Raw genomic sequence first — 13,594 nt, 5'->3', positions numbered from 1 at the left:
TCTATCTTACTGTAATAAAGAAGAAATTGATCATCAAAGACACCCTTACACATTGTGACAACCGACCCCATCTAGAGGTCGATTGTCACACACTATGTTGTTTTGATTTTGTGGCCCTTTTTTCTTTTGCATGCTAGTTGCCTTTTCCTGCTCTATTCTCTCCTTCTCTGGGGTGTCAGTGAGGATACAGCTTGACAATTTATTTCGTTATTGGCTGCAGCCTTTGGATAACATGTGACAACCAAACCAACCCCCCAAAAAATGTGACGACCAACCCCAACTTGAATTTCTTGCTAGCATCAAGGCCAACAACCATCTGACAACTAATTAGCTTGCTAACCACAATCTAAACTACCCTTCACACTTTTTATGGGTAACAAGTGTTTTGTTATAAACCCATTGTGTAAAAGCCTAGAAGAAAAATACTGAGGAGCTAAATATTTTCAATTTGACATGAAAAACACTAACAGTCCTCTCACCTCAAATTCAGCAGTCTAACTCCAAGGAAGACTATGTAGGTGACCTCTGATCCCAGTTCTGGATATTTACATACCAACATTTCACAGACAGCGCCTTCTGGTTCCGAGAAATAACGATTGTGACCACCAACCCGTGTGACATATTACCCCGTTCTCCCCTACTAGAGCTACATTAGAAAAATATATATTTTTTTTTAAAGTAAGTTGTGTGGGAGTGATAAATAAAAGGTTGACAATCTGCTTTTACAGTTTGTTAAATGTAATGACACCTTTCTTTCACAGATCGTTGTTGTTTAATCAACTCAGGATCTGTTTTGTTCTTACTTTAGAATTTAAACGCCTCAAAACTTCTTATTTTTTTGAAGAAAATGTCAGACAACTGTTCAATTTTGTATGTTATTGTAGCAACTGGACTACAAGGGCATATGGTTGCGAAGGGTATATTGTAAACCATTCAATGTTCCACAAAAACAGATGTTACATTTTACATTTGTGAAGAACTAAGGAGTCCAAAAAAGGAATATAATGTGTGGGAAATCTCAAACAATTTATTGTCTATTTTCAGTCATCAAGCTGGCAGAGCATGGCCACGCCGCGCTTGATCCAGTGTTGAGGGCGCTTGCTAGTGGGCAGCATCATGGAAATGACAAAATTGGTGGAGTGGCCTGTGGTAGAGAGAGTTCCCTTCCTCTCACTGGTCTTGTAGAGAGGGCAGACAAACAGCTTCTCAGGCTCACCGCTGATCTTTTGAGCTGCACAGGAAAGAAGAAATCACAGATAATAAATATTCGAAAATAACCCAAGTTTACAATAGGCCTTTCATTTCTCATACATTTGGCAGTACACAAAGTTTGCTAATACTTACTGGGTTTTATCCAAATGATGGGCATAGTGTCAAAAAGGACTTTGGGATTTTGCTCAGCCAGAACTCCACTGATGATAAGTGAGACAAACAAAAGTTTAGGTTTACCAAGTCTCCTTGCACTTCACTATTTCTTAATGATTTATAATTATGTATCTAAAAACTACCCTAATATGAACATCTACCTTTCTTTATCCCATCGAGCTCCATCCAGAAACATTCCATTAACGTAAACACCATCTTCAGGCGACAAACTTGACTCATCGATACAAAGAACCTGCAAGATAAAATCGTTGAAACAAAAGCAGAAATAAGAATACTATGAAGGCTACGAAAGGGATTTTTTAGGTGGAGATAGAGGGAATAAAAAATGTGTCTTATGACCTCAAAATCAAAGATAAGCAAGTCAATGGGGACATGGTATTTCCTTGCATAGTTCTGCATAGCCCCAGTTAGGAAGGCCTGGGTGAAGAAGAAGCCAGACAGCCAGAACACGTTGGGCTTCATGAAATCGTACCAGTCCTACAGGCACAAAAAGTAAAAGTGAATCTGTAAGAGGTGAAACAAACTCAACAAAGCTCCTGTTCAGATGTATTATCTTTACTCAGCAGCCTCACCTGTAAAAACCTGAGCCTTGAGAGAAAGTCCGTAATGTAGCTGCCCAAAGGCTTGAGGCTGGGGTAAGAGCGCTTGGCCCATTTCTCCGGGAACTTGCCCACAATCAAACTGCCGGCCACCGCCTCCAGCTCTGCATCCATCACTACCAAGCCCTTGATGGCCTTCAACAGGTTCTGTAGACTCACTCGGATTGTACTAGCCAGCCTGAGTTAGAGCATAAACAGCAGTTAAGTCGTACATATAGCTGAGTATGCACTGTATGAGTTAAGGTTCTGCACTGAGCTGTGTGTCCGTACGTGTTGTAGCGCTCCATCTCTTGGACGAGCACAGTGTTCATACTCTCCTCGTAGAGCACTGGGTACTTCAAGAGAGCTGCTTCCGTGTCAAAATTACTTGGTAGCTGGGGTAAATAAGCAAGTTTACTGGTTGAAAATATGCAGCGCAGTTCATGCAGATTATAATCAAGGTAAAGGAAAACCAAAAATAAATTGGCACTTTACTGGAGAGCGACACTGGTGCCACATGTATTACCTTAAATAATACATGTTCACTTTTGATACAATAAAACCAAATGGAGGGTGAAATTATATGTAAAAGTCCATATTCTCCCCTGATGATGACACTAGATAAAAAGTAAAGGCATCACCAGTGTAGTTACAATTCATCCTTAGGGGGAGTATATTCAATAGTTGTTGAGACATTACACTCAAAACTATACATGCCAACTTCAAAAGATCACATACAGTAGGATTCATCAGTGAATGTCTGCACAAAATTTCCCATTTTGACATTGCTATCGTAAGATGAATGAAGAGGTTTGATTAGTTTGTACCTTAGTAAGGATGTCATTTGCTATGTCGAACAGTGCGTTGTCACTCCCAGAGCTGCCCCCTCCCTTAGTTCCTCCGCCCTGGGTGAGCAGCAGTGAATCAAACATCAGCTTTGTCTGCTGGAGATCTTTAGAAATGTCCACATTCTCATGCATCCCAAACACCTCTGGATACTGGCTGAGTGGAAGCTCCTACAATACAAAAAAAGGTATGTATGTGTTCAGTTGGAAATCAAATACACATTTGTCTTATTCACGTGTTTTTTCCCAAGTAGCTTTACCTTGATAAATTCAATGTAGTCATCATAGATAGATTTAGGTGGGGCAAAGTATTCGCCGCTTGGTGAGAAAGGGTAGCGAGGTTTCTCAATGATGTCTGCGTTGTAGAAGTCTGCTAAGATGGTCATCAGGAGTCGCCTATCCCAGTCATCTGTCACACGTCCGCCATAGTTACACTCTCCCGTCAGGTAAGTTATGGCCTCAAAGGGCACCTCGTCATATTCATTCACAAACAACTAATGAGAAAAACAAAACAAATGCATTTTATATTCTTGAGAAGTAAAAAACTTGGCCAATGAAACCGTGAAACGCTGAATGAATACCTGTAGCTGTCTGATACTTATACGTAGGTCGGATTCATTAAAGCCATAGGGAATATTCCAGCCGAGTGGACCAAACTTCTTCCTCTCCTGGACAAGAGCGTGGAAGAAGCATAGCCCGTAGAGGAGCTTCTCCCAAAGCTAGTAAAGAAATCCAAGAGTCACTCATATGATAGACCAGACCTATAAAAAAAAATTAATAAATACATTTGCTTCCCCTCTTAACTCACCAACTCCTTGTTGGGGCAGTTAGTGAAGAAAGTTGGGTCAGAAACAGGATCTGACAAGTAAGACTGTAGCAGATTGAGTCGGAGTCCTGTAGGCGGCTCATTTGTCATTTTCACCCCATTCTGCAGTATGGTCACCGGAAACTGATATCAGAAAGGAGGTAAATAAACAGAATGAATCTGGAGAATGCTTGTTTTCAATATAATTTTTTATCAAAATCAGTGAATATGTCTTCATGATCCGCTGTCTGTACTGTGTGTGCGCTTAAAAAATAAATAAATCCACTGTTAATACACAGCTTAGGCTCTCTTAACAGGAATGTTGCTAGCTAAGCTGTTCCTCCTTTGTTTACATACCCTTCTTTACATACCAGTTTTCAGAGCCTAGACTGTGTATAACACCAGTTTTTTTTAACAGGTAGCAGATCGTGAGGAGATATTCACTGATTTCGTCAAAACATTTGAAGAATAGCTACAATAGTATTATATGAAAGGCATTGAGCTTTACTTTGGCTGAAGGGTAGCTAGTTAGCCAAAGGCGGAAGTCTGCGTGGCACGTTGCAGGACTGAAGTCCTCACAGATTTTCTCGAGGGTGGACATCCAGGAAACGGCCAGGTGACAATTCTGCAAACACACCCAAGTCCCGTCCTGCATGGCTGTGGATATCATTTTGGCAGCAATTGGTCCCTGGCCTTGCCCCAGGGAGATGGACTGGAACTTGGCTTCACCCATGTTCTTGTCGCTGGCAAACTTTAGTAAGCCTGTGGAGGGATTTCATTTTACCTTTAATGATTTGCAGGGGTGGCATTGTGTGGAACCTTGATAGTCAATCACTACAGGACTTACTAGCCATGGGATCAGCTCCTGGAGACAGCACAAATACTAGAGGGACGGTGGAGTTGGAGTCTAGATAGCTCTTACTCAGGTCAAAGGGAGGGGGCTGGACAAATTTCTTCCCCAGTTTGCTTGTCACATATTTAGTCACAGCTGGCACTATTTTGTCAGGCCTGAGACCACGAACAATGATCATCTTCTGCAGCTCATTGAGTCGTTCACACCATGGAGCAGGTAAGGGAACGTTGCACGGGTCTTTGCTGTCATAAATCGGCTCGAATTCTCCTGGGCTTTTGCTGAAAGCCTGTCTGTGAAAATAAATTACAGTAAGACTCACTCCATAAGTCAAAAGGAATATATAACAACGGGACAGTGGAGAGAACCACTAAAAAGCATTTTTGGTTGAGAGAGAGTTTGATGATGCTCTTTACTTCACTCCATGTAAGCCAGGCAGGTCACTGGCTCTACAGATCTCATCCCAGCTCTTGTCCTGAAGCCAGCTGGGGTCGGGGTTAGCAGTGTTGTTCTGCAGGCCCACTCCTCCAGTCAGAAAGAACATGAATTCAGAGTATTTAATCTCTGCTTTTGCGCTGAGTGGAAAGAAAAGATAGCACATTATAACATTCACACAGTGTTAGGTTAAACGCTTTAATCAAACTTGAATAAGCTTATACAGTCAACCAATATCCTGGGTAGATACAGTGTGACACTTACAGGAGCAGATTGGAGCAGAGGAGGAAGGAAAATAGCAGTTTGTCTTTCTCAAACAGAGAGCGACAGACATTACAGTACAGGTTATAGGTGAAGTGATCGATCAGATATCGAAGCCTTCTCTCCAGGATCTTGGACTTGTTACTGATGAATAAAAGACAAAACATAGTATATAAGCTCATATCGTATGTAAGGATAAAAAGTGTGTCGGTTTGTGTCTCTCATTCACAATTTCAAAATATGTCTGAATCTCTGCTGACTGAGTAAAGAACTAGTTTGTCCCAATGCAGAGTACAATAGAAAGTATTTCATAATGGCTGCAATTACTACTTTTGATTTTTATGGTATACCTTTTGTTCTTGTGTACACAGCAAGATAAATACGTTATATTTGCAGCTGCTGCTTACGAATACTTTTATTGTCATTAATAATAAATATTTTCTATGTGGTTGCCTGATTGCGCTTAAAAAATTACACCACTTTAGGCATGTGTGCTATAAGTAATGACACAAATCTATATTTAGATTCAGTATGTCTGATGGAAATTCTGACACTGACAAGAACCCTGGCTGACATCCCCTTAGAAAACATGTGAGTTGCTGTATTAATCATCCTCAAGCTTGTGTTAAACTGTCCCAGTAGATTTGACTTGATGCATTGCCTCTTTGAGGCAGAAACACTTCATGCGCATCACTCACCTGTCGTGTATGGAGTTAATGTAGAGGTTGACGAACCAGCTGAGAGAGTACTGGTACATGGGGTCTATGTTTGTGAGATCAGCAATGCTGAAGAACAGGATGGAGGAGTGTTTGGCAATGGCTCTGTAACCCTCTCTAGACTCTGCTATCTTGATCTCTGTTTTCTCTGCAATCTGGGAAATATGTCAACAGTAGGATGTTAGGTCAACAAATATCACACTCGTCATAAAATACTTGTTTTCTTTCTAGAGAACATTTAGGAGGTATTTGTGCATTGTCCAAACACCTGCTGTTTCTTAGAGATCTCATTGGACATGATCTTTGCAGAGTCTAGAATCTGAATTGCACTCTCGTCCTCCAGGATATTTCCTTCAGAGGACTGCAGCGTCATCAGGATCTTGTCCTCAATTTCCTTTAAGATCCTCTTATTGGCAGCTGACTGCAGGATTAGTGCACATCTCTCCTCTTCTAGTTCTGGTCTGTAGAGCAGGTAAAAGCACAAGCCATTTTAGATGGAAGTGATAAGAAGTGGGACAGTGGTATACCAACATGACCATTAAGCGTAAGCGCTACCTCTCCTTGGCAACCACAATCCCCAGCAGCTGGTCCTCCAAGCCCTCTGGGGTGATCATGAAATTGAGCAGGGACACCTTGGTGGCCAGTTCCGGTAGGTAGTGTGGGTTCCTCAGCTTAGTGGTGATGTAGAAACGGAAATCGTAGGAGTACTCAATCACATTCTCCCCCAGCTTGATACACTCCACACCACCTAGGGGAAACAAACATTGACTAAACTTTGAATTACAGAATTTTCATAGTTTTTGTTTTGAATGCAAAATCTAAATAGCCCCCTAAGCACCCATCTGACATTCACAGCACCTTGTTTGAAGGTTTGTTTGAGTAGCAGTGGTTCCAGTGAGGGGTCCAGCTCCTCTCCTACGTTTTCCAGGAGCAGAGGTGTCCCAAATTGAATGCAGTTTTCCAAAGTTCTCATGTAGTCCCCGTCCGTTAGCTTGATAACACTCAGTTTGTTGTCTTTCTCTGAATTCTTCACCCATTTGTTGGCTTGACCCTGAGGGTCAATCATCAAGGGCCTGTTAGAACACAAACATTGAGGATGAGATTAAAATGAAGGTTAACATGTACCTTAATTTACAGTTTCTTCACATTTAACCAACAACTGTTTATTTTAAGAAAAAGTAAATAGTAAGTAGAGAGAGGTCTAACTTCAAAACATTTCAGCGATACAGACTCACCATCTACGTGAATTACTGACTATGACACCATTGTCGATAGAGAAAGAGTCACTGGGAAGGCCTGCGATGTTCCAAGCCCTGATCTTAATTTGATCTCCCAGGGTCTTACTGAGAGAGAATTCATCTGCCGATGGAATGCCCTTTGACTAGAGATATTTAAGGTAGATGAATAGAAAGATAATGAGTAATTAAACATGTCTAAATTCAAAGAAAGTAAATAAAAAAGTTTGGAGAGTTGCTGGACTGTTACCTTGCATAGATTGGTCCATGACTTGGCACAGTCCTGTCTGAAGCCTGCAGTGAAGGCCCCTAGGTAGGCGATGACACCAGCGGAGATAAGAACATCTCCAGTCAGGTTGTCATATGTGTTCTGCAGGTCATCTGCTGCCTTGGACCATCTAAAGACAGAAATGTTTTGAGCAGTAAGTGGAATATTGTAATCATCTTTATTTGAAGAAATAATGAACAATGCAATATGTTTTGTATGTGCATCAGCCTGACCTAGTCTTCTCTCCCCCCAGACCACCAATGAGCTTCTCAGCTCTCTCCAACTTCCTGGCACACAAATCCACCTGGTATTCCAGTAGGGCCTTCTCCTCCGTTTTCTCCTCAAAGGTTTTCTGAAGGGAAGCCAAACGGTCCTCCACCTCCTTTAGCTCACCTCTCTTCTGGTCCAGCAGGGCCATGGTAGTAGCCAGGGACTCCTGCGCCTCTGCCAGACTGGCCTTCTTAGGAGCCACAACCTTAAACCAAAGAGAGTGTTTGTGATCAAACAATGAGTCACAGCATGCATGTACTGTATTTTCCGTACAAGTCAAAAGCCAGAAACACCACACCTTTGCCACCCTGTCATACACCTCCATTGCTTGGATCCACTTGCACAGGCCCTCTGCTGCAGAGGAGGCCTTTGCCACAATACTGGGCTCAAATTCAGGATTAGTCATGTACTCACTACGGATCTTTTGCATCACAGAGACCTGCAGTGGAGAAATGTTTAGGGTTGGTCAGAGCAAAGTACAAGTGTATGTTTTAAATAATAAATCAAGAAAGAAGCTTTCCTGAAACTCACAGGAATATTGTCCTTGTCATATTCTCTTAGATCTCGTAAAAAGTTCATATCACCCAGAACCTTCTTGCTCGGACCCCAGTAGTCAAAAACCTAGACAATAAAAAAACATGACACATAATATTATTATAAAGTTGCAAATATTTTTTAAAGAGCTAAAACTAAGTCGCAGACAATCGTAAATTCCTTATTAATATGTTTCCCCTCAGTCTAACCTTTTTTCCAGTCCCAGCCGGGTCAGCGATCTTATCTGGCTTTACCTCCTTCATCACACACACAGCTGACATCACCAGCTTCACCCCTGAAGGAGGGTTTTTCATCGACTTCACAATTGTGACATCGGCGGGCTGAAACGAAACAGGCAGCTCAACTGTCAAATGTTCAACTTCGATGGTCTGAGTGGCCAAACTTGGTACAATGAAGCGGTGAGGTTGAAGGATTGAATTGAATGAATTTATTAGGATGCTCACCTTCAAAGTGTCCAAGGCTGATAGAGCCATCTCTAGGGCAGGGATAGCCTCTGCCAAGTCACTTTCACACTCATTCTTCAGCGCCTGGGCTGCATTGGCTTTTATGGTTGCTGCCTCCTCATCCACACGGACAACTTTACTTTTGGCTTCCACCTCCACAGACTCCACTGCAATTATCTGAAAAAAGTAATCACATTAAGCAATTACATTTGCCTGTTTATATAGTCCAGGTCCATGTTGAGGCTGAATGACGATACTTATTTACCTTCATCATTGCGTGGTTGTCTATCTTTGCCTGTTCCAGTTTGGGCTGCAGGTCTACAAGTTCCTGCTTCATCTCACTAACCTGAAGAAAAAAAAACATTGTTGAATTAGATATACAAAGGTATTCTAAAAAATGTTGTAATAAAAAAGACAGAAACAGAAATCAATTTTAATAAAAATGTTGCTGCATATACCTGAGATTCAGCAAAGGCTAGCTTATCCAGACCATTGGTATACCTCTGTTTTGCTTTCATGACAGTGTCTCTTTTCTGAGTGAGAAGCAGAAGGAAAGCTGCGATCAGCTCCAGGTAGGATGTGGGTGTCACATAATTATGGCGACCTAGCTCAGAGAGGAATCTGAAATGAAAACAAAAGTGTAAATAAGGGCTTATAAATGTACTTTACCGTGAACTATAACAGTGAAATATAGCGACATGTCACACCTTTCTGAAAGCGTTTTGGCAGAGGTGTGGAATGTTTTGCAGATGGGTACGACCTGCTCCTTCTCGTTTTCACTCATATCCAGTGACTCCATAAAGGAGTTGGCTACTCGCTCAAGAGCCTCCTCTGGCCATGGCTGTCAGAACAGTGAAAAGAAAGAATAGTGAGGATAGGAGCGAAGACAAAAGCATGAAAAGACAGACTGCTGAAACTGTTATGAATACTGTCTATCCTATGTCACCTTTTTTCTACCTATTGTCGTTTTTGATTTCTGGCCCAATGACAACACATGAATAGCTGTGTGACTGACACACAGATACATAGACAGTTTGTAGTGTTTTCTGGGTCAGTCTTATGCAGCATTTTTAACTAAAGATAAAAAGCATACTACAAGGGCTTATGTCACTACTGATACCAATACAATACCTGGAACCAGTCAATGGTACAGCAGTTGATAAGAGATGGAAACTGGCGCAGTCGATTTCGAAAGGCTTCTCCAATAGGACTGAAGGCCACAACAATGTGAAGGTTCTCTCTGCAGCGTGCCACAAAGAAGGCAAACAGGGTCAAAGGACTCAACTCCAAAGTCTTATTACCAGCCTGGGCAATGGGACGCACTGCCTGTAAAAAAAGGGATGAAGTAAGAGTTACATTAAAAACATAAATGAGGACGGCTTTTATTCTAAGTATACATTGCTCTATAAGGGTTTACATATAGGCCAGATCCACTAAAGGATTGTAAACTGGTGCAAATGAGAAAAAATAGCGCCCTATCCACAGAGCCCATACAATGTCACTGAATAAACCTGTGACTTGTAGAAACCAGCCGACCTGTGTGGATGTGAAGCAGATTATAGAACATTCATCACCATTACATCCTGGCCGATCGTCTTTATAAACCATCGTGAGAGATCCGCTCACTCACCTCAACGCAAAACGAGGGCAAACTGCGCCCAGCTGCTAAACTTTGTGGGCGTGTAAGCGGCAGCATATACTTAGTGCAAATTCCTTGGTGGATGGATACGGTGCTAAAATGGGGCAGATTGCGTGCGGTATTTTGCCGCAAATCATGGAGCTATCAACGCACGCAATCAATTCTTAGTGGATCTGACCCATAGTTTGCAACGGCCTACCTCCATGATCTCTTGCTTCTCGTCTATGGCAAACAGATTGGGCACCTCCCCCGTGTTCAGGACACTGTCCACGTCTTCCAGAAAAGCCTCATCTTTGATCTGAGCGTCTGTTAGCAAGAACACCGTCTTCTGACCTTTCGACCCAGCATTTTTCAGCAGCATCTAAAGTACAAGGAAAAGGAATAAATAAATAACTTCAAAAGAATCGGCAGCAGAGATCGATAAAATAAACCATGTCTTAAACCATAAAGCTGACCTTGAGGTCATCTCTCCACTCGGTTATGCCGTAGCTCTTAGAGATCTCAGGTTGGAATATGGTCATGTGGGCCATGGATGTGGCCAGGCGGGTGATGGATTGGCGTCCGCTGCCTCCCACTCCCACTAGCAGGGCATTGCCTCCTGGCTGCTTCAACACACGGCTGATACGGGACAGGTGTTCTAGGACATAGCTACATAATGCAGATATTTTCATCTCAGTAAATCAAGTTTTTTAAGTTATACAGAGTTATAAAAACAAAATTGAATTAACTAAGTGCCCTAAAGTTCTGTTTGTATAATAAATCTTTAATTTTATTTATGATGAGATTTTTAACACTTCTAAATAGTTTAAGGGCAATATTTTTGCAGTGCATTTAGATTAATTGATGCTGTTTACCGGAAGATGACAAGGTTCATGCGATTCTTGTGCATCTGGTTGTATTCATCTAAACACAACTTCACCACTTCAGCAAAGCTGTCCATTGAGGGCACCTCAGCGTACAAGCGCTCATCATCCTCCAGGTCAGGGTACATGTAATCACCAAACAGAAGATTCCGCATGTTTTCCTCAACAAGCTGGGAAAAAAAGAAAATTATGGTACATTTTAAAACACAAGGACTTCTCTGTTTGTTTTATATGTACGTAGGTGTATGTGGGTCAAAGACGAATAAGGATTTCAAATTAGAAAAAAAATGAAATTGTAAATAAATGCAAATTCAAGCACTTTCTATATTAATCAGAGTGTTCTGTATTCATATCAACAAAAGGAACTGCATTTCTGAATGCAATTACAATTTTTTTTGTTGAATCCTATGATTTATCCCATGAAAAATGTCCTTCCTGGGTAACGGAAAAGGAATTTAAAATTAATTCAATATTTACCATTTTTAGCATATACAAGTTTATAAATATCCATAGTTAGAGCTAACCAATCTTTTACTGCTCAGAAAACTACATTTCTATCACTATTAATATGATTTATTTGGGTATTTATACTGAAATGGGCTCATAACTTGCTCTCGATCACACAATATTCCATTCCAAAAAGAGCAAAAATTGGGAAAATGTCTGAAAATTATTTACAGTAAAGTTTAAATGGTTGTTGTTGTATCCTCAACTCAGGAAAACATAGTTGTGTAAAATAACTCAAAAATCTGGGTTAAATGACCTGTTTGTCATTGTTACTCGGAATGACATCATGTTATCCAGGAATGACATACTGCTATGGATGTAGGCTAGTTTTTCTCTAAAGGCTCCCTTGGAAACATATTTTTTCAACATTCATACAAGGCCATCCTAGCCTAAGTCTAGGCTAGGCTAGGTCTAGGCCTAGGTCTAGGCTAGGATGGCCTAGAGGTAAGGTGGCCGACCAGTAACCATGAGGTCGCTGTTTCGATCCCCGGCACCGGACAGGGGGGTGTTAATTGTAAAACTAGCAGAGGCTGGTATTGCGTCTACGGTGCCCACCATCTCTACCATTGTGTCCTTGAGCAAGACACTTAACCCCAAACTGCTCCAGGGGCGCCGTACTATGTATGGCTGACCCTGCGCTCTGACCCCCTCCGAAGTGTGGGAACTTGAGAGGGGATATGTGAAAGACAAATTTCAATGTGCCTCGTGTACAACTGACAATAAAGATAACTTAACTTAACTTAATTAAAAAGGAAACACCGACTGAAAAGATTTAAATTTTTCCAATCTTTAATTTCATGAAACAACAATGTAACTTTCAAGTCCTGTAACAGTATGTAACACAGAATCAGACAGGTTAAAACTTTTTGGGACTAAAATACAAATTACAATCTTTTCCAATAAATTGAAAGGGATACATCACTAACAACAGTTATATTCTATGTATGAATAATGCGTCCTTCAAAATTGCTCATTAAGAATCGTCCCTTACCATTTTTTTTGACACATTGCCTAACTAAAACATCAAGTCCTTTTACAAATAAGTGCAAACCTATGGATGAAACTTTCAATTTCTAATTTTTACTGATCTGCCTTCCAGTAGCACTTCACTACTAAATAACAATAACTTCCCTTCTTCTGCTCAAGAAACATAGCCCTATTTTGGGGGTCTGCATTCCTCCTGGCACTAAAAAGTCTCTATTTGACAGCGGCATCTGGAAGGACAGAAGTGAAAACAGGCATGAAACATGAACAGTTTGGAAAACCAGGCAGACAGCCATGCATGCTACAAAAATTCATAAGAGATTAAAAAAAACACATACTATGTTAGTAATATAATATAACAATATCAACTCAATGCTTAAAAAGTGACAAATACTATTAAAAAAGCTTTCTTCACTAAAATGTCCAGTCTGGATAACAGAGGACATGCCCTGGGTAACAGAAAATCTTTGTTATCCAGGAAGGACATTCTGTTACCCAGGGAGGACAAAACGATACATTTCACGCAAAAACGCATTCAAAAAAAGGCCTACTTGGCTAAGACATATCTTAGCCTTTAACACATCAATGCCACATTAAACATGAAATAGGCAGTTCTTAAATAGAAAAACAGAATATATGTTTGATTAGCGTTATCCAGAAAGACACATGATTTTTGGTCGAACCTGACCAGTAACCAAAAAGGCATAATATCAACATTTTTAAGAGAGAATTACTGACCTTTTCAGATGTTTGGGGGTTCTCCAGAATCTTCTTTCTCATCCAATATCCTGTTACATGACTATTCAAATGCATTCTGGGTAATGTATGCATTTGAAGTCTGTTACCCGGGCAGGACATAAGGGAAATCCAAAAATCTGGACAAAAGTATTTCTTGCATGAAATTTTTTATAAGCTTTGTATTGGTATTATATTTGTAGGGATCATTGCAAACAT

General features: G+C 40.9%; 1 protein-coding gene across 1 annotated transcript in view; it reads right to left on the bottom strand.

Annotated features, from left to right (window-relative positions):
• Window positions 1–1,040: 1,040 nt before the first annotated feature.
• The window catches only part of dnah12 (dynein, axonemal, heavy chain 12), a gene marked incomplete at both ends in the record, with an annotated part of 31,310 nt that continues 18,756 nt past the window's right edge, over window positions 1,041–13,594 (bottom strand). Inside the window, 32 exons of the mRNA XM_080030349.1 lie at window positions 1,041–1,231; window positions 1,345–1,412; window positions 1,527–1,618; window positions 1,726–1,863; window positions 1,959–2,163; window positions 2,256–2,359; window positions 2,792–2,980; window positions 3,070–3,303; window positions 3,391–3,528; window positions 3,618–3,758; window positions 4,123–4,376; window positions 4,462–4,757; window positions 4,881–5,039; window positions 5,164–5,304; window positions 5,859–6,031; window positions 6,145–6,337; window positions 6,432–6,624; window positions 6,735–6,949; window positions 7,112–7,257; window positions 7,362–7,509; window positions 7,613–7,854; window positions 7,948–8,088; window positions 8,181–8,270; window positions 8,393–8,524; window positions 8,648–8,824; window positions 8,913–8,993; window positions 9,106–9,268; window positions 9,355–9,488; window positions 9,779–9,973; window positions 10,486–10,647; window positions 10,742–10,934; window positions 11,141–11,319. Of these exons, the coding sequence (XP_079886475.1) occupies window positions 1,041–1,231; window positions 1,345–1,412; window positions 1,527–1,618; window positions 1,726–1,863; window positions 1,959–2,163; window positions 2,256–2,359; window positions 2,792–2,980; window positions 3,070–3,303; window positions 3,391–3,528; window positions 3,618–3,758; window positions 4,123–4,376; window positions 4,462–4,757; window positions 4,881–5,039; window positions 5,164–5,304; window positions 5,859–6,031; window positions 6,145–6,337; window positions 6,432–6,624; window positions 6,735–6,949; window positions 7,112–7,257; window positions 7,362–7,509; window positions 7,613–7,854; window positions 7,948–8,088; window positions 8,181–8,270; window positions 8,393–8,524; window positions 8,648–8,824; window positions 8,913–8,993; window positions 9,106–9,268; window positions 9,355–9,488; window positions 9,779–9,973; window positions 10,486–10,647; window positions 10,742–10,934; window positions 11,141–11,319 (5,307 nt within the window). The remainder of the gene's footprint in view (window positions 1,232–1,344; window positions 1,413–1,526; window positions 1,619–1,725; window positions 1,864–1,958; window positions 2,164–2,255; window positions 2,360–2,791; window positions 2,981–3,069; window positions 3,304–3,390; window positions 3,529–3,617; window positions 3,759–4,122; window positions 4,377–4,461; window positions 4,758–4,880; window positions 5,040–5,163; window positions 5,305–5,858; window positions 6,032–6,144; window positions 6,338–6,431; window positions 6,625–6,734; window positions 6,950–7,111; window positions 7,258–7,361; window positions 7,510–7,612; window positions 7,855–7,947; window positions 8,089–8,180; window positions 8,271–8,392; window positions 8,525–8,647; window positions 8,825–8,912; window positions 8,994–9,105; window positions 9,269–9,354; window positions 9,489–9,778; window positions 9,974–10,485; window positions 10,648–10,741; window positions 10,935–11,140; window positions 11,320–13,594) is intronic.

Source organism: Ammodytes marinus, assembly GCF_949987685.1.
Source record: "Ammodytes marinus genome assembly, chromosome: 7".
In the NCBI taxonomy this organism is placed as follows: domain Eukaryota; kingdom Metazoa; phylum Chordata; class Actinopteri; order Uranoscopiformes; family Ammodytidae; genus Ammodytes; species Ammodytes marinus.
The sequence above is the reverse complement of the archived record's forward strand: the minus strand, read 5'-3'. Positions and strand labels throughout refer to the sequence as shown.